We start from the raw sequence: 27,729 nt of genomic DNA on the forward strand, positions 1-27,729 counted from the left end.
TCGCTCAAATGGTCAAAGAGCTGAAACTCTCCCTAGCTCCACTTTGGTGCAAAATCATAAACAGTTCTCTAAAAACTGGCACCATTCCAGACTGCCTTAAAGTCGGCCAAGTCACTCGTCTTCTGAAAAAACCAGGCCTAGACGCAACCGACCTGAATAATTTCAGACCCATCTCTAATCTCCCTTTCATTGCCAAAGTCCTCGAAAAATGTGTCCTTCGTCAACTGAACAAACATGTTGACAACATAAATTTGCTTGACCAACACCAATCAGGCTTCAGAAAAGAATACAGCACCGAAACGGCAATCCTCAACATCATGGACGACATCTTCAACTCCCTCGACGTTGGCCACTGCTGTCTCCTCATCCTCCTAGACTTGTCGGCTTCTTTTGACACTGTAGACCACAGTCTTCTCATCAAAGCTCTCAAAGAACGGGCAGGCGCAGACTAAGTGGTCCTCCAGTGGTTCTCCTCCTTCTTCCAAAACCGCTCACAAAGAGTAAAAATCAAATCCTTTGCCTCCGAACTTTTTCCCGTAAACAGAGGTGTCCCTCAAGGCTCCATTCTCTCCCCTCAACTGTTCAACATATATATATGGAACCTCTCACCTCCATTCTGAAAAAAGCGAATATCCCCTTTCATCTTTATGCAGATGATAGACAGATCTACTTGGAAACCTCCTCCTTTAACGACATTCAAAGACTCAACAATACCCTCAATGAAGTCCAAGAATGGCTATCGACGAACCACCTCAAACTCAATCAGGGTAAAACCGAGATCCTCCTCATCTCCAACAAGGAAGAAAACCCGCAAATCGTTGAATGGTTGAAAGCTATTGATGCCCTCAACGGAAATCTCACCCTGGCAACCTCGGTCAAATCACTGGGAATCACCCTTGACCACAAACTCTCCATGTCCAATCACATCAAGAACTCCGCCAAGAGCGCCTTCCTCAATCTGAAGCTCCTTAACAAAATCAAACCCCACATCCCCTCCTCCGACCTCAAGCAAGCCACCCAATCCCTGGTGTTGTCCAGACTGAACTATGGGAACACAGTTCTCTCAGGTACAGCTCGCTCTCACCTAGCCCCGCTCAAAACTACCCTCAATGCTGCAGCCAGAATGGTCACCGGAATCAAGAAATTTGACCTCATATCTCTGGCACTCAGAGATCTAAAATGGCTCCTAGTCGAAATGCGGGCCAGTTTCAGAACTGCCTGCCTACACACACAGCCCTGCACACAGCGAAACCAGAATACTTAGCCTCCAAACTCAAGAAAACCGGACACGCAAGAAGCCTCAGGAGTTCCAACTCCCTCCTACTCATTCCACTAAAAATGCGTAAACAAAAGACTGCTGCCCGCTCTTTTGCAGGAAACGCCCCAAAAATTTGGAACGCCGTCCCAGTCAACATCAGAACCACCCCCTCCTTTCCAAAATTCAAAAGCCTCCTAAAAACCCTATACCTCAACCGCTCCTTCCTGAACGCAATTACATGACGCTCTAACCTCCACCAGGCTGTCACCCGTCAGCGCGCCCCCAACTGGCAGCCTTCAGTCATCGCACAACCACTACCTACCTCTTACCCTATCTCCGAACTCTCAACCCCTGGGTCGGCACCACGAAGAGAACATTTCCAGCACTAGTCTTGCCTTCCCTAGGATTTTGAGACTACCTCCTGACCCCTCCTCCTCAAAGCTTCGCCTCGGCCCCCTCAACCTTTCTAACTCAACAGCTCATCGCTGACACTCAGCAGAACTGTAAAGCTTCTTTTTGAACTTTTTCTTCCTCAACGGCTCATCTCTGACACTCAGCAGAACTGTAAAGCTTCCCTATGAACTTTTTCTGTATTTTTCCTTCCATGCCTTTGCCCTGTATTTTGTCTCTTCTTCATCATGTTGTAAAGCACCCTAATACCCTCGGGTCTGGCTAGCGCTATAGAAGACTTCCAAATAAATAAACAACTTTTTTTTAAAAACATCAGAAAGGTTCCAGGGGTCCTTTTTTCATGGTACACGTAAATCTCATTGTATTCACAATGGAAAAGTTGTGGTTAACTTGCTAACTTTACTACTCCTAAACTAAGAAAAATCCTGATTTTAAGACTTTTGGTATTCACAGAAGGCATTTAGGAGTCCTAAAGTTAGGAGTCTTAACTTTACTACTACTAAACTTAGAAAAATCCTAATTTTAAGACTTTCGGTATTCTCAGAAGGCATTTAGGAGTCCTAAAGTTAGGAGTCCTAACTTCTGTGAATACCGAAATGAGTAAGTGCCTTCTGTGAATACCAAAATGAGTAAGTGCCTTCTGTGAATACCAAAATGGTAGTAAGTTTAGGATTTTTTCTTAAGTTAGTTCTGTGAATCGGGCCCACCATTTGCCGTTCTGTGCATTATCATATCATCAAAATTTGACGTGAAACCTAGCCTGGCAGGTATGGATGAACCCAGTCACTTTGTAATGGCTGCTGACATTTCTCAGAAGATGAGAATTACTTACATTAATGGATCCTGTCTGTCGCTGCACAGTTCTTTGAATATCATCCCAGAGGCCCTTTTGAAGAGGGCACCGGAGGCTTGGTCTCAGAGTGGCATCTCATAAGTGTTCTACCACCACCACTGCTACCACCAGAAAGTTGGAACTGGGTTAATAAAAAGTCCTTGGATGTTTATGGGGTACGGGCTGATGACTTGGTAACCCATCAGGTACCTACAAGATAACTCAAAAATCTCCACAAGCTATGCTTACATATCCATGGAATAACCACTAATACTTGTTACATACGAACATGATACCCAGATGCTAGGCATGACATACCATGTCCCACCCATAAAATGCAAATGGGTTAGCCAGATGATAATGACAGGAACGTACTAAGATCCACCCAGGATGCCTACAGTTAACACACAATTTATCTTTGAATATCCTTAAGTTATGCTTGACTTATGTTCACAGAATAATGAGTTGAGACCATCAAATTCCCCATAAGTTAACCACAAGATAGCCAGAGGTTACTCTCAGGATTCTCACATATTATCCACAGAATTAGGATGACAAAGCCCTAGGATACAAATACTTATGCTAATGACTACAACTAGAACTGGGAATAGTGTCTGATTGGCTGCTGCAGAAATGTGCACATCGAGTTTCACATGTACATGTACTTGTTTTAGACCATATGTCTTTTTTATCAGCTTGCCACGCATTTACATCTTTATTGCTGCATTCTTTTTTCTCTGAAGCTGCTCAAACAAGTGCTTTACCTTAGATCAGGGGTCTCCAACCTTTTCTGTTTTGAGAGCTACTTCAGCTCAAGGAAAGTCCTGTCGAGCTACTTGCATATTGTATCACTGTAAAATATTGACTGCACATGTCAACATTACTCTATGATCACCCTAAGCAGGATTAAAACGTGGCACCCAAGTATTCAAGGTGATGTTACCAGAAGAAATGCTAAGTAAACATTTATCAAGATCCCCACCTGACTGATAAAGTAACATTCAAATCTTCACATGCCTTGTGGCACAAAGGTCATAACCACAGCAATAAGTCTCATCAATTCAGCTTGAATTATCTTTTAAGTATCAACTTTGAATGTGTTTTGGAATTGCAACCTTTTGTCTTCATCAGCATATCAATTTCTGAAAATACACAGATTTTCCTATCACCACTTTCCATTTTGGGCAAACAAACTAAATTTTCCCGAAGAAAACCTTTGTTTGTCAAAAAACAAATCCCTTTAAAATACACATTTTCATTTTTAGGAAATACACAACCCCCAAACCCCAGCTTGTCATTTTAATTGAGCACTCACCTGTACAAACGCCTCACATGGACAGACTGCTTTGAATGCTCAGTTGTTACAGTCATACGCCATGGCACCATAGCACAGAGGACGACTGTATGATGCCAATAATGCTTACCAGGATACAATTGTGCCAAGGCTGAACACCATAAGGACCAGGATGGCCACCATATTATTAGTCAAGGCCATTGTTATGCAAGGGGCAACCACAATTATATTAGGGACACCTGAATATAGTGCAGTCATGCTCTTAATATGTCACTGATCGCTGCCAGTATACCATAACTAGAACAAGAATACTCCAAATAGTCAAGGATGGCCATAATTATGTCATTGGCACTATTATGCCATGAACTGACACAATTGTGCCACAGACAAAACCCATATGTTGGGGGGAGCATATCCATTTGGTGGTTCTTGACACCAGGTGTAGCTTACAGAAAGCAATAGTGTTTATAATGGGCGCACACATACATTAATGCAGATGTGGCTCTTAATTTTCTCTGCTCAGGATTACAGCTTTCCTCAGGCTTTGGCTGCTCATGCACCCAACTGAAACATTTTCACTCTGACTCCTGCAGTTCCCCACTTTAATGAGTCAGCACTGATTACTGCTCCGGCTACCACTATCACTCTTCATTTATGGCCCACTGATCACACACATGGTGAAATTGATAATGCAGTGGACTTCCACATTGCCAATCACTTTGTGACTTAGTCCGAGACTGGATAAAGGTGACCATATGGCATACTCAATAGACAGACAAAGTATGTGTTTGATTGTTAAGATGAGTCCCTGCTGTAGGCTGGTTGGCTAGAGATCTTCAGCTGAGCAGTGCTACCTTTTTTTATATACTTAGAGTCTCTGCATATACTCTCTGAATGAGATACCAAGATTGACTGCACCTCTGAGAGCTACTTTGAGGGTACTGGCGAGCTACCAGTAGCTCCAGAGCTACTCGTTGGAGACCCCTGCCTTAGATAATATGAAGGTTTTCTATCGTGAAAAAAGAGTCGTCTGTCAAGATTGCTGTCTTTCTCAGAAAGTTGCATATACCCACAAGGTCCATTACTGCAGAGATCGAGCGTTTAGAATCAGCAAAAAGGGAGTAATACGATTGTAATTTCTATATTAACAGAGGCAGTTAGTGATATGTGTCACAAATGGTGTAAACCCTTTCAAAATAATTGTTCCCTCTTCTGTTTGTACAGCCGGGCAGAGCATGCAGGCAGGCGATGGGCACCAGAAACTTCCTCTCATGCCAGAAGTGCACCTGAAGTTTCTTCTAACTGGTCTTCTGTCTGGGCTACCTTTACCAAACTTTGTTGTGCGGATGTGCCCTCCACTAACCACAAAGAATCTCAAACAGTACCAGCCTCTGGTGGCTATTGGTAAGTCTGCAAGGCAGAAGAATGCAAGGCTACATGTGAAAGTATTGTAAAAAGAGAGAGTAACTGGTAGGTAAGCGGAAAGTTATTGGATAATCTACATAGACCAGTCCTAGCAAGGCGCATTAGTTAACGGAGTGTTGATGAATTTCTGTCCACTTTTTGCACCTGGTCATAGTTTGGGCCATGTTTCTGAGTGCCATAGGGAGTTAATCGATGATTTGTAGGGAGTCAGTTGCTGATTTGTAAACACAGTACACTATGCTGAAGGACATAGTCACCTCAGAAGAACGCACCCACCATGCTGTGCTGGTGGCCAACAAATCTTGGTAATAGAACCAACTTCAACTTTTTAGTTGGTGTGAATATGACGCTACTATGCGGTCCCTGTATCTCTGCACCCTGAAGAGGACTTCTGAAAGAAAAAAATAGAACTCACGATCTGCTTAGCTAGAAAATGTGTGGTCTGTAGGATACTGTTTTTATATGGTCAGGATTTCTATACCTGTGGATAAAAAATAAGTTTACAGGTTCCGGTTTGTTTAGCATGATGTTTTATGGATAGTATTAAAACATGACATTGTTACTCAGATAGATTTTGTGGCTACATAGTTTGTATTGTCAAAATAGTGGTGTGTTAGTAAACATCTTGTGATGCTATCCTGCCACACCCCACTGACATTCGCCATCATCTACTGACTATAGAGTATAGATACTAACGTATTTGGGAAATCAAGAATGTTTATAATGACTGAACTCTTTACCTATATACTTTGCTCATGTTCCTGTTGTAATATCTAGCTGAAATGCAAGAATACTCGTGGGATTGAACCAATTGAAAGGTGTTAAATGTTGAGGCCAGGGCATGGGTGATTACATGTTATTTTTTTCCGGATGCCCCTAGAACTGAATACTAAAGTATGCAAAACATAAAAGATGGAATGCTTGAATTAATCTCAGTCACTGGTAATTACCCTTGCCGCATCCCAGTCTATCGTTATTTTGCAGACCATGACCCAGCAATATGTAAATCAGTCATCGCCCTTCTCCAGTGAGAACAAACCAGCCTGAACTGCAAGGTCAGGTCCTCCCTGAGCCGGAACACAAGCAAACTGAGATGGCATGGTGTGCACAATAACGGTGGGCTGGGATGCTGTCTGAGTAATTTCCAGTGGCTGAGATTAATGTAGGATGCTACCCATCATTTTTTCTATACCTAGAAAAGAATGTGGCATGACAGTCAAGCAAAGAACTAAATGAATGTTTCGAAAGCTGCGATATGACAAGTATTGAAAACATCAACTCACTTTCAGTATTCAGCATGGAGTGTTTTCACTTTGTGCATACTCTAGCATTTAGCAAGAGGTGATATTAGGTCCCACGAAAGCTAGGAAGGCATTTGTGAGATGCTATTATATGGTGTCGCTTTTGTGTAACTGCTGTCACAGGTGTGATTAAACGTGGGAGTACTTCGCACTGCTGTCCTGTGCATGCACGGGAGAGCTAATGATGAGATAGAATACTTACTAACCCAAACACAAACTTTTAATACATTGTGTGTCTTTGATAGCTTTAATCCTGGGATGGTGTGCGTGGGGGGGGGGGGGGGGGGAACTGTTTGTCTCCACTGTGCTGTCCTTAGTAGGAAGTGATGTCTTTTTGTGTCTGTGATGAAAGGCCGCTGTGGTGTGTTTCTGTCAGGGTTATTCCCTCTGAAGCATCAAGTCTTAAAATGTGCCCTAGGTGTCAACTTCTTAAAGACCAGGAGAGAATTAAAACCCTCAAAAAAGGGTTTGCTGTTATGTTTTCAGTTGTTCTCATTTGTCCTTATCAAATGATTTGATTCTGATCTACAAAGCATTGTTATTTTATAGGGCATGGATTAAAAAAAAAAAGATTTCTTGAATTCCTTCAAGAGGCCCAAGGGCAAAGGTGGATTTGTCTTTAGAGACCGGATATATAAATGAGCCATAAGGTTACAACAACTGTCTGATCAGCTCTATGTGTATACAAATGGAGTGTAGACATTCGGATCCTCTTGACATCAAATCATCCTCCTAAAACACAAACAATAGAATGAGAAAAGTAGGTATACATCTGTTGGAGAATGCCTTCATGTATGGAAGGGCACTATGATGATGTTCCCCAATGATCCCTTACTGAATTCAGATGCCACTTTGTGTTGTGATATGCCAGAAATATATTTCGGAATTCACAAATAGATTGTCACTAGAATCTGTTGTTTTTCTCAAAAGTGGTGTGGTGGGCCCAGGGTTGATTTAGACATGTTTAAATAAAGTATATAATAAAGGCAGGCAGGTGACGTTGGAAAACATTTCCTCAACTTCCATATTATATAAAATAAGCAAAGCCCTTGCTCAAAGATCAGTTGTGATCTTTCTTAGTTTGAGTTTAAGAGACTCGAATTCAGATCACTTAAAAATTTTAATTCTTTTTTCTTCTGATTAATTTTGTTTTTGAAACTTGCAAAACCCCCGCCCCAAAATCCATATTGGTCATCAGTACAGTTACATAGGCAAATCATGTATCCTGTGTTCCCATTACAGTATGTTTTCATCACACAACCATCTGTCTGTTGGGTCTCCAGTCTTGCAGGATCACCCCCTTCTTCCTAGTCATTCCATAGTGTTTATTCCCTATTGTAGCTTGACCTTGGTCATCGTCTTTCCTCTCTTGGACCATACTAATTTCTGAACTTCCTCACACCTTTTCGAACTTCTAAGGGCAAACTCTTCTTCTGTAGATTACTGCCATACACAGGTGCATTTCTGCTCATCATTTGAGAGGTCCCTCTGTAGCATCTCGTACAATTTAAGCACCTCTTTTAAACTGTTTACACATAATACAGTGATTTTATATTTTAGCCCTAAATGATTGTTGGCCCTGTCCCAGATTGCTAATGTCTTCTGTCCCTAACATGAGCTTTCTCCTTTCCCTTCCCCCATATATATATAATATTCATATGTGTGCGTATCTATGAAATGTCTATCTAGACTTGTTGCTGGGTTGTCCCTTGGGCGAAGGTGCAAACATTTATTATTTGAAACTGAGCAGCCCAGGAGTATGTGCTCATTACTGGCAATGGTATTCTTCCAATGTACAATGTTCTGCACAATGATTTGTACGCTATCATGAGGGCCACCCCGTTCCAGGGAAAATCCTAATTCCCTGTCAAGTTGCACCAAAAAGGTTTCAAGTATTATAAATGGCGTAGAGCAACGTTGTCAGAGCAAGCATTTTAGTTGCTGCTTTGCCCAGTAGTGTCAGGGGGAATGTTACCCATCTAAGCACATCGCCTGAAACCCTTTTCAGGAGGTTCTATGTTCCTTGCAAAACATAGTTCCTTATTGAATGTGGCATATATACTTGGATATTAAACCCTACATCTGTCGATTTGATGCCATGGTGCTGTTACTTTCCTATTTGTCATGTAGTATTCCTAAATATGATAGATTTTCCCCAATTAATTTTATACCCAGAATATGCTTAGCAGTGTAGCGAAGTATGTCATATGAGTACAGTGATATCTTTTCTCTTTAACCATAGGTTTCTAAGGCAAATCCCACTATGTCACTATTTGATCTATGCCAACAGACCAGAGGCAAAATGTGAAGAGGAGAGTGTGCATCCCTGCTGCATGCCTTGTTCCAGTGCAAACGAAGAGACCATCACACCCTCAACTCTTAACTGTGGCTGTTTGGCCCTTGTTAAGCAGCCCTACTTATTTACAGATATTCGGGCCAAATAGGAAGAGTTGCAGAGTCTGAAAACGGTTTTGAAAGTGGATTGAATCAAACGCTTTTTCAGCATCTGATGACATGCTGAGAAGTTCCTTAGCTTGCTTTATCTTTCAGCTAGTTATTGAGTCTAAGCCCAGTGGAATATAGTGTATACAGACTTGTCTTTTTGCACTAGGGCAGATATTACTTTTGTTGGCCTTGTTACTAGGATTTTAGCCAGCACCTTGGTCTCTACATTTAGGGGCTCATTATGATCTCGGGTGGAAAGCGTCCGCCCGACAGTCGGAAGCTTTCTGACTGCCTCAGTCGGTTTACAGTCCAGCCGCCCGATTACGATGTTTTCGATCGGAACGTAAACAGCCCAGTCATTCCGACTCCGTTTCAACCTACTCACAGAGTATTCTTGTGTGTCGGAACTGCATCGTAACCCCCCATGGACATTGTTTTCGCTGTTGCGAGTACAATGTCGCTTTTCAACAGCCGTTCGGCGCCGGCCTTTCCTACATGGAAGGGCTGTTGGAAAGAGACTTTGGCCGCGGCCTACGGTTGATGGCCGAGTGGGTACCTAGGGTACACCCCTGTAAAACCCTGCACTGAGAGGCAGGCATCATGGGGTGCCTGCGGCAGGGTGCAGGGTTTTCCACACACACCCCGTTTCCCCATGGGAGCCTGAGTTACGGCCGGTTATCGGGCGTAACACGAGCTCCCATAGGAAACAATGGGAATCCATCAGAATAATGTTCGGTCACATCGTAATCCGGCGGTTGGAACCGCCGACCGCGAATTGGTCGGTCCCGGGTCAGGGACGGTGTTGGGCGGAGGCTTTCCGCCCAAAATCGTAATGAGCCTCTTTGTAAGAAGATTGGATTGTTGAAGTGCAATCTCCATTTGGTTTGTCTTTTTTGTGTATTACTGTAATAGTTGCATGTTTTAAGTCTCAGGCCTCCTTTAACATATTTATTAAGTGAGGTCCGACTAGTGTAAAGAGCCTTTTGTAGAGCTCTGCAGGGAAACCTTTGAGGCCTGGAATTTTACCACCATATTTGCTTAATGTGTTCTGTTAATTCTTCCAAAGATAAGTCACTTTATAGTAGCCTCTTCTCATCTTTCCCTAGGGTGTAGATGTCCAGTATTCTATGAAGCTTTTAATGTCTTCTTCTCGCATCTAATGTGTGGCTTTGTAGATGTCTTCAGGATGTTTAGTAAATGTTTTAACTATTGCCAAGTCTACTGTTATTTTTCTTCCTTTCGTTTTCCACTTCCTCTACCCATCTAGCCTCCTCTTTCCTTAAACTAAGCCATGCCAAGAGGCGTCCCGCCTTGTCTCTCACTTTGTACACTTTTTGCTCTGTTACCAAATACTGTTGCTTTTCTTTATTTATGTTTGCATTATTTCTATTTGTCTAAGACACTCATCCCTTGTAGGGCTGTCAGACAAAGTAGCCTCAATTGTTAGTATCTTGTTTTCCAAGGAGTTTATATTCTCCATGTGGGCACACCTTTTCTGTTTCCATCACTCATTGGCACTTAACGGGTCAGCGATCTAATATCCCTTTTGGCAGATACTTAGCTTCGACTATTGTAGGGACCTGTTCTGTAGGAACCAATGTGTGTTCCTTTCTTGAAAGAGTTAAATATGTTCCTCAAAAATATGAATATTGCTTCTCTGAGAGATGTTTAAATCTCCATAAGTCGGTCAGTCCCAGTGCTTTAGTGTAATGGAACAGTTGCATGTTGCGGAATTTGCTGATCTGTCGGAATTGGAGTTTATCATGTCATTGACTCCAATTTTGATTTGAGGGATAGCCTGCCCCGAAATCTACACGATTGTACACCTCCCCCAACTTCCACAGAGAAGGGATGGATTGGCTATCATTTATAAATCTCATCTCAAACTAAAAACTTTACAACTGAAGGACTTTGAACAGGCTGAATTAATGGGGTTCTCCCAGAGCAGCATTTCAGTATCTTCAATCCTGCTGAATTGCTTAGTAGCTATTGGGCTCCATCAATTGGTCACGTGCCCCACACAAGTCCATGGACATACTTTGGATCTAACTTTTTTCCATTCAAGGCCCGATTAACCTAAATGGGGTATGTCCTCAAGTTTGGACTGATCACTCATTAATAAAATGTTATTTACAACTGCCTGATAACGTTAAATTCAAGGGACCAAAGAAGGAAAACGGCCCCTCTGGGCCCTACAAGGTCTTGGTTCAAATTATCACCTGACGAATTGGGGCAACATCTTCTATCTTCTCCCCCTCCTACATCCACCAACTCGTTTACAGAGGCATATGATAATTACCAGGCCTGGATCACTACAGCTCTAGATATCACATTACCCTTAAAGAAGAGAACTCCACGTCCTCATCCTTCGGTGCCTTGCTTTAATGATTATCAGCAAGCAGCCAGATGCCATTGTAAGGATCTCAAGAGTGTGGTGTGTATGACAGTTTTGTGGTCTACAAATAACATTACAAATTAATAATAATAATATACATAAAAATGGACTCTGCTTGGCTAATAAGTCGGTTTCTTGAAGTGAGACTAAGATCCTGATTTAGAGTTTGGCGTACAGGCACTCCGTCACAAACGGGCTATCTTTTCTGCCTTATTATAAATGTTGTTGTATCACCCAACCCCCATCTACCTTTATACTTTCTTGTAGTAAAAAAACAAACTGAACTCATGTTGTTTTAGATTGTCTTTCCCTGTTAAACTGTTACTGCCGTCTGACTGTACTACTTATACCAAACAGGGTGACACACTTCCTTTGGCATGTTGTTCCCTATCCTTTCACATTCTACCAAATAATCTGCAGTCTCTCACCTTTTCCTATAGCCTATGTGGTATTTTGTTGTTATGCAATATAGGAAAGCCCTAGTTAATATGCTGCTGTCTACTATTCCTTTGAATGTGCTGTTTACCCAAGTGAACTTTCATCAAAAGCTTAATGGAAACGTCCAATTCCCTTTTCCCAACCCCATTTCCACAGTGCGAGTTTTGATGTTCTTGGTTCCTTAACTTTGGAAAGGTTGTATCACCCAACCCTGCCTACCTTTACACGTCCTTAGGGTAAAAAAATACATTTAAAAAAACTTACCAAACATTTATTGTTTTAGATTGTATTTAACCCATTAAACTATTACTGTCATCTGACAGTACTACTTATACCAAACAGAGTGACATACTTCTTTAGCATGTTGTTCCCTATGAAGAGGATTTGTTCATGGTTGGCCAACCTAATACTAGGGTACTGACACTCCAGAAGTGGTATTAACTGTATGCACGTCCTGCTTTGTGTCCCTAATCAAATACTACAGTTCCCCCGATGTATACCATAATTTGGCAGTCCCATTCTCCTAAGACTTTCCCTCCACACATACATCGGTATAGGGAATATTTCATGAGATGCAAGCTGTCTTCCCTCCTCTGCCGCCATCTTTTTTGTGCTGAGTCTGATTCATTTTTTGATAGAGTATATGGAGGTCGTGTTCATGTTTTTCTGATTCTGATGAGCCTCCATTGGAAATACCCTGGTCACTTTTAATTGTAGGAAATTTTCTCCCCTCTGTATGCCGTTTTCTTAACGTACACCGGCTTCTAGATCGTTTTTCATGGGGATGGGTTTCACAGTTTGAAGATACAGTATTTCCCTCTATGCAGTGCCTCTTCTGTGTGGGCTGTGGTGTTCCTCTACTTATTCCATGACCTTTTCATTGGTTACAAACAAATGTTTTTTTATTTCTTGGTGCATGATTCAAATTTTTGTACAAAAGCATGTACTTTAACCCCATAGATCGAAGTTTTTGTTTGACAAAGGATTGGTTTTGTTTCTGCACCTTTTCCGTGTAATCTGGTAATACAAGAATTCACTGTTCCCCAAATATGACCTGTCTTGTTTTTTTTCCTCTATCTGCATGTAGTACCAAGTCCATATATAGTGATCGAGGTGGAGGTTTGGGACTGAGCGAGTAGTGGGCTCTTTCTCTGAGGACACACAAGTTGCCCGAAAGCAGCCCTCTCATCCACGTCCTCAGAAACTCTGCAGGATTGGGGCCTTCTTGTCTGCCAGGAAATCCTATGAAACATAGGTAATTTCATCTGGATTGCCCCTCTGAATCTTCAGCACACTACTCCAGTTCGCTTGATATCATCTTAAGTTTCTGGACAGCTTATATGAGCTACTGCAGTGTCAATCTGCTTCTGTTTCTCTATCCTGCTATGTGGTAATAGCGAGACATCTAGACCTTGCTGTAGCTGGAGTCACTCCCTCGGTAAATGTATGCAGCTTTCTATACTTGGAGGCAGGCCTAGGTTTTTTCTTCGCTATAAAGGAAGTGGAAGCCAAGGACAATACTTTTAAAAGGGTCTTTCCTTGAAGAGATTTATAGTGTGATACGCACTGAAGAGGTCTAGTCACCTTACATCAGTTTTGGTCATAGTCTGGTATCAGTGACCCCTGTCCTCGTAGGTATTTTCTAATATGTTGTAACAACAGCTTCCACCTCATCTCTGCGAGCGGCAAATTAAGCCAGCTGGGAACAATGATGTTCCTGGGTGGTTGCCAGTGAGTGGTTTTGTTGTGCTAGCTCGATGTTTCTCACCACCTCACTCTTTATCTCTCCCTCAGGCCCAGTTATCACAGCTATTTCCACAAGGATGGCCATGGTATCTAGCCTCAGCCCAGGAGTCTGTTACACCATGTTACAGCCTGCTTCTGCTCCACATGTCCTGATCCTGAGGGCCTTCAATGCTCTATTACCATGCTCTGGAGGAGCTCACTGAAAAGAAACACCCTGTCTCCAAAGGCAGGTCTCACTAATCCTCAAGCGAGTGAGGGGCTAAGCGGTTGACTTCCCCAGCCAGCCTCGCCCGGTGACTCATGAGCAACCTCCTGATGTCCCTTTCCAACCTGAAGTGTTTCCCAGGCATGTTCTCTCACCTTTGTCTCGCACCACTTGTCCCCCAGAAAGGGGGTAGGAAGCGCCTCCTCTCCTGGCCAGAGCTGCATTGATTAAACAACAGGTGGCACCCCACATGTCCACTTCACTCTAGGCCTCCTTTCGCCCACTGTGACCCGTTCCTCTTTCACAGAGGTGCCAGGACAGAGGTGAAGGGCGGCTGCAAAAACCCCTTGTGTCAGGGCGTTATGTTTTGGAGGTGGTGGGTCCGTCTCCAATTCACCCAGCTTCTTCTGGTACAGGTTGATTCTCCTGTTGCCACGCTAGTCTCCCCCAGTTGCTTACTCTTTATGAGTAAGTGAACCTCTGGGTCTGCTGATTAAATTCTTGTTCCCTGTCTGGGCTTTCAGCAGCATACAACTTTTCCCCTCCTTCCATCTAGCTCCCCCACAAGAATAGGAATATTGCATTGGCGGCTTGTTCGATGCGTTTGCAGAGCAGGATGCTGTGGGATTTGAGTCTGGAAGATTGCTGACAAATGGCACACTCCATTTTGCACAGCTGACCATGTCACCAACATTTTTAATTCTTAATTCACTCTATAGGTATCTCACTTTTGCGACTGATCTGGTTAAATAAGGCATATATGCCACTAGAGCAGGATTTCTGGAATTAAATGGCATATTGACGTCTGACAGCAGTGTATGGATTGGGTCTCAAGTAGGATAATGAATCTACTTGAGAATGTATTGCCATGCAAATACTAGAATTTTAAATGTCTTTAAGAGACTGAGCCTGTTCTTAGATTATAGGATTAGTAATACTTACTTTTTAACTAAGATGAGAGCTGCACAACAGTCCTTCATGGTTATATATGAAATGCCTGATAAAAACGATTCCCTGATTCTCTTTGCTAAACGTATTCTTTGCACTTGGATAGACAAGAGGAAACCGACAGTCAAGGATTGGCATCTGACTGATCCAGAGTAGCCTGTTTGGAAATAACTTTACTCAGATGAAGAGGCTCGTTGACACATTTAGAGTCATTTGGAAGAATTTTCATCTGCTGTATGATCTTTAGTACCAGAAGAGTTTTTTTGTTAGCTTGGCTCAGTCATTATTTCACTGTATGGAAGTCAGGTGAGTAAGTGCATGACTGTGTAGTATATTTGAGCTTTGTTTTTGTTTGTCCCTTTTCATCCTGCTGTTTTGTGCTCCTGTTTTACCTTCATGCCACTACTTTCTGTATTTGGCAAAATCTTAAATGCAAAATATAAAAAAAAGATTTCAGGTTTTGCGAAACCACTCTTCCTTCTAGTATGTGAGCGGATTAGACTAGAAGTTGCCTGAAGAAGTCGTGAGAGGTCAATGATAAAAAAATCTATAATCGGACATCTCATGGCGATCAACTCATATATTTGCTCTCATCAGCAAACTATTTTCATCTCCTGTTTTATTTTGATGTAAACTTATGACGGAAACATAACTTTTCTTTAATTATCCTGTTTGTAAGTAAAATGTATGTATACGTTTTCAATGTCCATTTTTATATGAGAAGCCCATTTATTACCACAGCTTTTATGCAAACCCTGCATGAATTCTGATGATGTCACCTTACATACTCGCGTCAGAGCACATATCGACGACTCTGCAGAATAAAATAGCCAACCCCGTTCACAACAAATTGACATTAATCAAATACCAACAAAGATTATCAATGATTACATATACCCTTTGTTTATATCCACTCGCCTTCTCCTCCATCTTCCTTCCTCATACCCCCCTTTTGTAGTGTTAAGCTCTAGTGGTCCCGTCATCACGTGACGGTAGACGCTGTGAGCGCGGGTGGCCATCTTCGACCATTGGTAGCCCAGTTAGAGTGAGAGCTGGAGCTTTTCCCCGGCGCTCTCACAGAGTAAATAAATACTCAAGCTTACCTTGTGTCTGCCTCAATTATTACCCCCATTTGCCACACTACACCTTTCTTCTGAGTCTTTTGTGCTTTGTAGTGTAATTGCAATGTATGAGTAAAAACTGAGCTGAAGTAGAGTTGTGCATTATAGTGCAGTAGTCATGACAGTGGGCTGTCCCGATACGTCTGGTGTTCCTTAATTTCCAATGCACTGGATACAAAATGATAATGGAAGCTTCTACACAAAGCTGAATGTACAGTGCTGCAGCAGTAGTGCAGCTGTACGAGAGCTGTCAATGTTAATATCTACTTGGTTTGAGATGTATATGAATTCAAGGTAAAGCGAACTTCAAAGTTATGGAAGGAAGACCTACCAGATGCAAACAAGGAAGGGTTAGTAACAAACATAATAAAGCAAAACTATTTTTACTTTACAAAGAAATAACCATTTCCAGATACTCAGTTTAGTACTATGTGTGAACAGACAGTTTCCATCAGCACTTGTCACAGTGGTATGAGTCACTGACAGCTCAAGACTTGACTCTTGAACTGATACCAGATGGATCAGCAGTCCCACTGTCCCCCCAGCACCTTGAGCCCCTCTGTGGTGAGTAGCTGCGCTATACAAAACCCCGATTGATGGATTGCTTGACATCAGTAGGCAATCCCTGCCTCTCACTCCAAACTAGACTACGGTATTTTCACAAAATGCCAATCCGTCACAAAAAAAATCCTCACTCAAATTCCATATAACTACTTGTGCTAAATACAAGTGATGCAATCTACTTGCATATATAAAAATAAAAAATAGACTTGTATTGATTTATTTTTTCCTTCAGTGGAGTAAAGGGTCATTAAAGTGTCATCTGTAAATATTCTTATTTGGTAGACAATCTCTGCCAACAACTGATGGCTTGGCTCTGAGTCAGAAGTACAAAATTATTAGCTTGAGATTGATTGTAAGCCTGTGGGGTAAAATTCCAGCCTGTTTGGTCAGATCTTTGTTATGGTCTGGTTTAACATTGCAGCTATCCCCTGACAATTATGCGAGTGTCACCAGGAGAGGGTCTTGACTCCACCCACATGTTGAGGGACAGAAGTACATGTTTTGACTGAGCAGGAGTTGTATGCTTCCACAAAAAAGTGCTTGTCCTCCACACAGCTGTGATCATTTTGTTTATTTATCCAGCTCCATGATCTTGAACATTAAGGGGCGCACATATGCCTTTGCAAGGTCTACTTTAATAGTGCATTCATAAGCCATACAGATCAGCATTTCCAAACCATCTTTCTACTATTTGGCTTGTACTTCCTTTGAATCATCACATAAACATGAAAGGTACATTGAAAAAATGTTTTGTAGATTATGTATTGTTGTCGTTTTGTGTGTAGTTCTGAAAATAAAATCTGAAATAACATTTGACTAGACTTGAAAGGTTTCTGCTGTGCTTTAACTTTATTTATTTTTTACAATTGTACATGTTCCAGGTACAAGCAACGGGTCAGTGCTAATCTACCATCTCACGACAGGCCTGCTGCACAAAGAGTTAAATGTCCACTCGTGTGAGGTCAGGTGAGTGCCACGCGCGGCTGAGGCTCTTTTTCTTTTTCTTGTGGTATGTGGGTGTGCTGTGAGCTATGTCGAGTCACTGTATCCTCCATGTTTGGACCCATTGGTGAGCGAGTCAAGAGAGGCATTAGGTTCCTCTTGTGTGGATGCCCATGAAAACGGTCACTTGGCCGGATCCACAAAGCCCGGTTGAATAACTTGAACATGTATTCCTGTGTCTTTTCTCCGTTGATTTTTATAGGAACTACACATTTCTAGTACCCCTAAAATGTACCCCCACATTGTTTCCAGTAGGTCAAAAAACTGTGAGTAAATTAGGATTAAGCAAATTATTTTTAGGAATATAAGTAACGTTCAGGTATGCAAAAACTTATGTGAATTGCAGGGGTGGTTTCTCCTTTACAGCTCTGGGGGTGCGCCCCCCTGAAATTCCTATACATTTCTGTACAAATATTAAATAGATCGATTTATTTAGAGATACAATAACATCGCTAAACAAATCAATGTATTTAAGTCTGGGCTGTCTGTTCCAGGCTGCCTGCTCCGCCTCGCTCTGAAGCAGGATACTGAAGCCAAGCAGTAAATCAACTTTCAGAACTGTGACACACAGCGCAGGGTTTACTATTCTACAGCCTTCATTACCATTGTAGTCCATGGCAGTATCCACTATAGGCTAGTGCCGCTTTCAGCTTCAAGGTTTCTGGGGCTGTAGTCTCCGTCCCTACATGTACAAGCAGCCGCCTATCATTCACAGGCATAGATCACACCCTTTCCCATTTGTCACATGTAGGAAGAGTAGGTGCTAACGTGTGTTTTCGTGCATTATTCTCAGTAATGGTAAGTGTTAGAATGCTAATCTTCTATTCTGTATATTGTGATGAGACCCCTCATCACGCTAACCTCTCCCACTGTGACACTCGAGGCTCTGGCTGCACGTCGCTGGCCCCGTTTGAAGTAGATCCGCTGTATTTGTTCCCCAGCAAAATTGATCCAGAAGACAAGCAGGCCAGGGTTGTTGTTCCCTTGTGAAGTTGATCCAAATATTCGAGTAGAGCGCAAACGAGAGATATGTGCGTACAATAGACGGTTATCTGCTGCATGACAATAAAACTGGCCCTATCTTCTTGCCTTTAAAAATATTAATGCCAAAAATATAGATTGATTTACGAACAATGAGTGTTAAAAACATAAAGGCAGTACATGTCAGTTAACTTCTTTCTTATTTCACGTTTTACTTAATCTTGGCTTTCTCAAGAGTTAGCTATTTGATCATGTTGTGTTTCTGTATGTTTTTTTCTCTGCATACTTTGAGCCGTGCCAGGTATTTATGAGGGGCTTTGATTGAGAGCTCTGATGCTGAAGCCAAAGCAAAGTGCTTGTCAGTGGGTTGGCCTCTCTCAGAACAATGATCATGTATTTCAGTTATAATTGCAATTCTGTGGAAATGTGGGTGAAGGGTATGCACAGATGGCAACATATTTACAGGGCAACAAGCAAAAGGAAATACAAGTGTGAGTGAGTGCAGTGTATGTTTGGAAGTGGTGAAGTTAGGGAGATGCATTTGGGGATGAATGAAAAGCGGGTGCTGAAGAGGAAAGGGAGTAGGTTGAAGATGTGCAGATGGACGATGTGCAGAAAAGGGCTCGTTCTTTCAGGGCCAATTTAGGTGAGGCTTACAGAAATGGATTGACAATGCTCGGTGCCCATGATGCTTTGTAAGCCCTCTACTGAAAAACTTTGATGCCTCTCTGTGGTGCCTTCGAGCAGACAAAACAGCATGTGTGGTCTAGGGCAGTGGTTTTTAATCTTCTGATTTCTGTGGACCCCCCCCCCCCCTAATCATTACTAGAGACCCTAGTGAATCATTTTTCGCATCCCGGAAACGCCACTGACACACTGGAAGCCGGGGACCCCGTCCTGAGCATTTTTCATGACTGCAAATCAATACACACAAAAAACAGACAAACATTCATTAAACAAATATGCAAATGGTGAAATCTTTTATTTAAATCACAAATACATATGATATAAACAAATAAAAAATGTACTTTTAAAGGGAAGGATGGAGCGCTTCTTAAATCCAATTTATGTTACTCCTCATCCATACTATTTTCTGTTTGAAGTACTTAAACTGCTCCCACAAACCAATCTGTAGATATCAACTTAATTTTCAGCCTCAAATTCTGAATTCCTTAACATACACAGAACATTTTAAAATTTTCAAAGCAGTTGTGGACCCCCTGAGTAGGCTTCGTGGGCCACAGGTTCAAAACCACTGGTCTAAGGCAGTGAAACCGAATGACGATGGTGAATGGGTTTGTGCAAGCGGGGACTGGCCAAATATCTCCTGTGGGGACTATCAGGCCTGCAAGTACAGGTTAGCAGATTTCTTTTTAGTGTTTCTTATCTGTTTGATTATTGTCCTGATGCTAGCGGAATCCATACAGAACTGAATGCTACGTGGTAGTCTTTGATTTTTTTTTCAAGACTCCACACTACATCTGTGTTCAAGGCAGGTTATTAGAATACCCACTAGCCTCTACGCTTTCCCCTCTATTAAGACATCTGTATGCACCATTTTTTCTTCAACTTATTCCTCTGGTTTCTGGTTTATTTTTCTCATTGTTACGAATAACGCATATTTTACTTCATTGTATGCATTATTGTTTCAAAATTTCCTGTCAGCTGCTCTTGAAATAACAAGCTCCTTTTGACCTCATTAATTTTTTCTCCCAACTAAAAAAAATACTGATTTTAAAACTAAAAAAATATTTCACTTGTAAACTCCAACTCTCATGGAAAATCGATTTTGACTTTCGCTTCCATATCTAAAGATTCAAATTGTCTCTCACAAACAAAACTGCATTATTACTAACTTCTGTAATGGATTCCGTTAGGATGCTTATTACAAGGGGTTACTCAAAGAGAGTGCAAATGTAAAGGGGCCATGATACTGTAGCACATGGAAACCAGTCTACCCAAAGAAATGTGCTGCAACAAAATTGGTACCACTAATGTTGCATAATGAAGGAGAGGTCCACTAATTGAATTGGTCATGGACATGGAGCAGACGTTCTGCACTACGTAAGTGGTGTGAAAAGGGGATTTAAAGTGAAATAGATGGGGAACATGACGAATAAACCACAGTGACATGAGAAGGTTGAATAGCACGCCACTGCTTTATTTAAACTGTGTGTTACTTTAGCTTTCAGGGACAGACTCTGGATTTCTAAAATACCCTGGAATCATTATATACTAAAGTAATCCAGTGTTTTACTCTCCTTTAACCTCATGACGTCAACTTGTGATCAGTGTACAAGTGTAGTTTCATTCTAGAGGATGATGGCTTTCCTTTCAAGCAATTTCAGTATGTGGGGCATGGCCAGATGCATCATCCTTGGAATGCTGTCATGTAGTCTGGGCTTTGAGGCTTTCTGTCACCAGTGCTCAGCACGGTTGCAGACAAGAAAGTCCCACATCGTGTAATGTCTACTATGAGGTGCTCAAGTGGGCTCTGGCGTGGTGTGTCCTATTTCTGTAGGGATTGAGGCCTCTAGACACAAACAGCTTAGAATGATCATTTTAAAACTTTTAGATGTGTAGGCACTACGTAGGAAGGATAGCAAGGACCCTGGTGCAAGCAAGAAAAGGCCCCTTGCGCCTACTATTGGGAAAGTAAAATACAGCTTTTATCAGGGATCAATAACCTCCCCCGACTCCCAAGGGCACTGGTCTCCAATCTCTTCGTGTTTGGTCCAGTGCCACTGCACCTGTTGCCCCAATGGTAGCTGCGCCCCTTTGCTTTGACAGGAGGGGCATGTAACTTTCACGAGACTAGGGTCAGAGGTCCTCCTTCTCCTGTACGCTCAGACTGGCATTCGTAGACTGCAAGGCTTCCTTGCACAATGACACATGCTCTGGAAGGACCTGTACCTTAAAGGGGCGTTCAGCTTTTGCACTGGAGAAAACGGAGTGTTGGCTGCTCACTGGGGCTTTATGAGAAGAGAGAGTCTGCATTTTACCTTTTCTCTTCTTATGAACAGAAGCGCCACAGAGAGGCACTACTAGGTTCAGCTACTTTGTGCATCTCACGGAAAGGAAACGGTGGCCTGTATAACACTGTTTGCTGTCTTATAGCCAGCGGAGTAGGCGAGTTAGACCACAGGTACTGAGCTCTCGAAAGCGTGTGGGTATGACTGTATGCATACACACCCTGAACCCCCAGCGGCTTTCGCCTCCGGATAGCTATAGTTATGAATGTGTTTCCCTAGGAAAATCATTTTTTCGTTTGCTAATAACCTTGGTGCTGTTTGATGAATTTTCACAACCCTTTCCAAAAGAAGTGCTCATCCACCTCATGTCCTTCCTGGAAAGCTTCAGGGTGATCCATCAAGCAGGGGCCGGGGAAGGGAGGGTCCCAAAACACATTTTACCCATTAACTTTTCCATCGAAAAATGTAACATGAATACCGCAAAAACTGCTGAATGGATTTACACCAAATAAGGCAGAATACTAGATATTGGTGCAAATAGCTCGAATGAATGAATGAATGAATAAGGGGATTTATTAGGCGCTGGACTCACCCCCGCCGGGGTATCTCCGCGCTAGCAGCGTAACACGAAATAAAAAGTGGAAGGAAATCATTATTAAAAGAGTTCTGTTTTCAGTAGTTTTCTGAATTTAAGCAGGTCAGGGCACATACGTAACACACTGGAGAGCAAATTCCAAAGGCGCGGGGCAACAAAGGCAAAAGATTTCCCCCCCGTACGAAGTTTGTTGACCGGAGGCACTACTAGCAGAGCCTTTCCACTTGAGCGCAGAAATCTGTTGGGACGATAGGGGATATACTTGGGCCCACTATCATTGATGGTTTTGTGAATCAAACAGCAAATTTTAAACTTGATAAGGTCACAAATGGGAAGCCAATGTAGGCTTTTCAGTAATGGCCAGGAGGGAGCCCTAGGTGGTTGATTTAAAGCCAAGGAGCTGCAGTGTTCTGCAATACTTGCAACCTGTTTAGCACCCTCTCATTTGTCACTTCCAGAAGTGCATTATAATAGTCCAGACGTCTAACTACCAGGGCTTGGAGCAGGGTCTTGCGGACCGATAGGAGGAGAAGATTGAACGCTCTCCACAGAAGCTTTAACATACCTTTTTTTTTTAATATATTTTTATTTGCATCAAGGGGAACAAAAAAACAAAAAGAAGCAATAAATGTCTACATACAATTTAAGCAAAATCAATAAATTAGCATATCCAAAGCAAGAGAATACATAAATCAAAAACAAAGTAGAGGCCAGCCACAAAAATACTACAAAAGGAAGAAAAAGTAGGAAAAAGAGACTGTTATTAAGACATTATTAATCCCCACATTCTGTCCAATTTCCGTTTCATCTGTAAACCCCTTGTAACAGCAAGAGCTTGCTCCATATTATATATTTCCTTAACAAGGCTCCACCACTCCATAACCGTTGGTGGTTTTTTTTTAACCCAAACTCTAGCAATAACCAATCTTGCACATGTAACTAAAATGTTCAGCAAATCACATAATGCACTATTGCCCCCCGATATGCCCACCAACACATCCATTGATGAAAATGCAATAGAACTAGCAAGTCTATCAGAAACAACTTTAGTTACTCCATCCCAGAATTCAAAAGGTTGCGGGCAGGAAAAGAACATGTGATTAATATCAGCTCCACTTAAATCACATTTTGGGCATTTCGTACGATCACTGAAGTTATTATTTGTTGCCCATTTAGGAATCCTCTCCGCAGTATAATAAAGTTGGCATAAGGTTTTAAACAACTGAAGTTTAAGACTTGAAGATTGAACAGATACGTTTAAGCTATTAAAAGACGAAGTAATCAGATCTGATGATACATTCTTTGATAGCTTTCTACTCCATTTCTCAGCTAATTTTGTGATATCGTTAGTATTATAGCCAGAAAAGATCTTATACCCCATGCTAATCAGGGCTTTATCTGCTTCTCTATAAATACAGTTCCAAACTTCAGAATCTGATACAGTGGTAAGCTCTAATTTTCTCAATAAATAATCCTTAATCTGATAGCATTTAAACCGAGCCACCTCTGGCAATTTATAAGCTTTAACATACCAAAACAGCTACCTGGTCCTTCTTAGATAGAGAAAGGTCTACGTTTTTTCCCTTGATAGTTGGAATAGGTGTCGGGCCTAGTTCTGCTGGCCCCCACTGCGGGGACCAGAGAAGTTGAGCTTTACCAAACAGGAGGACTTTGGTTTTATTCGCATTCAACTAGAGGAAGTTCTACGTCATCCAGTTGGAGATTGCACGCATACCCTCTGCAAACAGCTGTTTAGTTGCGTCCAAGTTATTATCAAACAAAAACAGAAGCTGCGTGTCATCCGCAAATGAAAAAGGGACAACACTATGTTTTCTAATGATCTTTGCTTTTTTAATTTGGTGTACATCCAGTCAGTAGTTTTTGAACAATTAAGGCTCAAAAACCGTGTATATTTCACTCTGCGGAGGATCCGCAGATTCAGCAGATGTCTAGATATCTGACTGGCTGTCACCACATCAGGGTGACACCCATTTTAGGACTCAGGACTCCGTCCCAAGTACTGTAAAAAAGGTACAAACATGATATAAGGGGACAGGGCAGGGTTATCCTGGCTGTTTAGGCCTGGTTGTGGGGTTCTCAGAGGACTCCCTCTGATACCCATGTTTTTTTTTCACCTCAGATTCGCAGAGGATCTGCCATTCTGCGGTTAAAAAAAAAATGGTCATGGGCACTCGTATTACAATATATACATTTATATATACATAAAAGCGAACTAAGGTAATAGTTATTTAAAGTAACTATAATTTGTGTTCTAAGGTAACTATAACTCAGTCCCCCATGCACAGTTTGTCATCAATGATGTCGTAGAAGATGTCATGTGTGATAAATCTTTGGGGTAATCAGCAGTGCATGGCGAGGGTGCGAGTTTTAGTTTCTTTAGTGTATGAGTTATAGTTACTTGAAATAACTATAATTCAAAGTTATAGTTTTGAGTTCTGTATTTTAGGCAACGTCAGTCTCCCAAGCCAATAGTGCAGTCCCCCCTGTCTTTTCGAGTCTGGGGGCTTGAATCTGGCAGGCAATATGTAGCCTACAAAGCCATCAGTCGCCCCAGTACTATTCCCCAGCGGCAACAGCCCCCAAGCCTTTTAGCTTGCCAGTAGTGACACTTAACCATCCTGTCGGAGGCAGATTTCAACATTTTCTCTCAGGACGGTGATCCATCTCGTCTGACAGATGGGTTATTCAAATCATTCAGCATGGCTAAGCGCTACCCTTTCTTTCTGCTCTGCCAACCCTTTCCCCCATCAGATCGAATCTCAGGAGAACAGCAGTCCATTCTGTTGCTAGAGGTGCAAGTTTTACTTTCCAAAGTAGCTATCGAGAGGGTTCCCACTTTACTGGCCTTTCACTTGTCTTTAAAGTCCTTCCTACTGTCCATCAAAGAGAGGCTGGTGCAGGTTCTAACAAACAGCATCATAGCCATATAATGTCACAACAAGCTGAGTGGAATGGGGTTCTGGGTACTGTGCACTGTGCAGGAGCCTCCTTGTCCTTGGAGTTGGTTTATGCATCAGGGCATCTTCCTGATCATGAATCACCTGGCACAGTCTTTGAATGCCAGAGTGGACATGCTCAGCAGTTGGCGCCTTGCAGACCATGAATGGCAACTACATCCTGAAATCATGTAGGGTATTTTCTGGCAGTAGGGATATCCCTAGCTAGATATTTTTGCCACTATTGCAGTTGCAGTGTAAAAAAGTTTGTTTAAGTTTCTGCGTGAACACTCGGAGATGCGTTTCGGCTGGACTAGAACTCAGAAACAACCTGATCAGGAACAACCAGACCTTAGTCATTCTAGTGGCTCTGGATTGAGCTGATAGATTACGCATTAGTACCTATCCTCCAATTAACCTGCCACTTTGAGAAGAACTCCTATCTCATCAACAGGGCGGGGTCCACCCAAACCTACATAGTAAACACCTCAATTTGTGAAGATTGAGTAGCGGCAGCTGCCACTGGAAGTGGTGGTCATCCTCGCCACCAGACACCCTTCCGCAAAGTCCATTTATGGTAGGTGATGGAACAAGTTTGTGGGTTGGTGCGATAACCACTAGATTGACTCTTTACAATCTAAGCTGTGTGATGTTCTTTTGTTTGTTTTGTCATTCGCTCAGCAAGGCTTTGCAATGGGCACTATTAAAGATTATTTGTTGATTCATTTGATTCATTTGGCCTTCTTACATTTGCTGGACCAATCTTCCTTGTTAAATCGCCCATTATGATGAGACTTAATACATTTCCCCCTAAACCGTTTGTGTTGCCACAGTGGGACCTTAATTTGGTCTTGACTTTTCTCATGTGCATGTCCTGCGAGCTGATGCATAGCTGCATTCTGCGTCTCATGACTTTTAAGGCTGTCCTCCTTATTGCAATTCATCTCGTCATGTGAGTGAGCTTCAAGCTTTGTCAGTGCCGCCACCTTACACCTCCCTTTTTCTAGACAAACTGGTGTTGAGATCTTGGGATGAAGTTATAACTCCTTTTCACGTTTGGTAGTCTTTTACCCTTCCTAAATTCTTTGTCCCTCTTCCCCCGCCGAAAGAGGAGCAGAAGCTTCATCATCTAGACCCCAAAAATACTTTAAGCTTTTACATTGATCATGCCAGGGGCCAACGTGTGGATGATCAATTTTTTGTGGAGTTCTCTGGAGGGGAAGGCTGTACAAAACAAGACCCTTTCGAAGTAGATAGTCCTCTGCATTAAGATCTGCTACACTCTGACCAAGAAGCAGCCACTGAGATTGAGTCCATTCCACTAGAGCTAAAGCTGCTACAGCTTCATGCATTGACATTGACCTTTCTATTTCACAAAGAGTGTCTGTCCTTGACTTCTACCAGGCTATGGCATGGGTGTTGGTGCATACGTACACCCATCACTACTACCTTGACAACCCAGTCCACCTGGAAGGACATTATGCCCGCTTGGTCCTGCAAGACTTTTTGATCTGAGCCCACTACACAGACACTGCTCTTGCATGAATATGCGGTTAGAAATATCCATCAGAAGAACAAGTAATTTGCCTTCTGTAACTTTCTATCTAACCACAGATTTATTAGTGCCTTACCACCACACCAATGTGTGGAGTGGCCTTGTTATAAACCTTGAAAGCTCTGAAGTTAGGAATATGCACACCAGTACTACCAACTGTTTTGTGCTCAGCATCCGAGGGCGTGGAAAGAGACAAGCAAGAAAATGACATCAGTGTGTAGGGTGGCGCTTCTAGTGGCATATCAGAGCATTGTTCGTGAATGTTTTCTAGATTAAGTCTGGTGTCTGGGGAGTATTATAAGATGAGGAATCTTTGGTTGGATACAGTATCCACCAGAAAGGGCACCACAGAAGATGAGTAACTTGTTCTTATTGTTCTTGAAGAGTAGTAGTCACATGCATACAGGGGTGTGAGAGGAAGAGTATCAACACTTTCTTTTTCGGGAGCTGTGTGGTCACTAGTTTTAACCACCTGCCAATCTGCCCTTTCTTACTCATAAGGACAATGCCAGCTATAAGAGAGAACCCAACTGGCGATGAAGAATGCCAGCAATAATCTGTGACCCAACAAATATTCTTTTTTCAGTTGCACTAATTTGATTGTTTTGTGTGTATTACCCAGACATTCTTTCTGAAGAATGCACTTGACTCTATTGGGGGAGCTAGTAGGCTCAAAAACATATTGACACATTGACATGTATGGTAATCAGTGATACCTTCTTCATTATAACTGTGAGGATCCTAATGAACATGTTTACCTATCCTCACACAATTGTGATTGGTATTTTAGTGAGGAGCATGGAATAATAATATATTTAGATTGTTTTGTACTGCTGAAATGTGGCGATCTCATCTCTGAGAAGCATTAACAATATGGTGAAGTGTATTTAGATAACATCCCTAACACAGGCACAAAAATGTTTCCTGCATTGGGTATACCTTTGTGATGAATTAGATGGGTGAGGGATTTATATGTTTTTGTATGGGAACGCAGGCTCACTTAGTGCCACTCTTGGACCGAAACATCCAAAGTGAAAAGAGGCTGCAGTACTGTATGGTCCAGCCCAGGTGGTTAAATATAGCAGCCCTGTAGAGGATTTGGATAACTTAGCTATGTGAAGGAAGGTCTGTCTGTTGATGAGCAGGTTGTCTTTGGAGGTGGATGTATCTTTGCTGTATTGGATGTATCTCCATAGAAGGCATGGATATATCTGTGCGATAAGTTTACATATAATGAGTTTATATGTGATTTTTGATTGGATTGAGAGTCAGCCGAGTCTCCGT

At 42.1% G+C, this 27,729-nt stretch overlaps 1 protein-coding gene across 2 annotated transcripts in view; it reads left to right on the plus strand.

The window, feature by feature from the left end:
• WDR11 (WD repeat domain 11) overlaps positions 1 to 27,729 on the plus strand; it is a 677,364-nt gene that overhangs the window by 224,944 nt on the left and 424,691 nt on the right. For both annotated transcript variants that reach the window (XM_078643933.1, XM_078643932.1), the window contains exons 10-11: positions 5,020 to 5,199; positions 17,265 to 17,349. In XM_078643933.1, coding sequence (XP_078500059.1) covers positions 5,020 to 5,199; positions 17,265 to 17,349 — 265 coding nt within the window. The remainder of the gene's footprint in view (positions 1 to 5,019; positions 5,200 to 17,264; positions 17,350 to 27,729) is intronic.

The sequence above is a fragment of the Lissotriton helveticus genome, chromosome 5_1 (genome assembly GCF_964261635.1).
Source record: "Lissotriton helveticus chromosome 5_1, aLisHel1.1, whole genome shotgun sequence".
NCBI classification, from domain to species: Eukaryota; Metazoa; Chordata; class Amphibia; order Caudata; family Salamandridae; genus Lissotriton; species Lissotriton helveticus.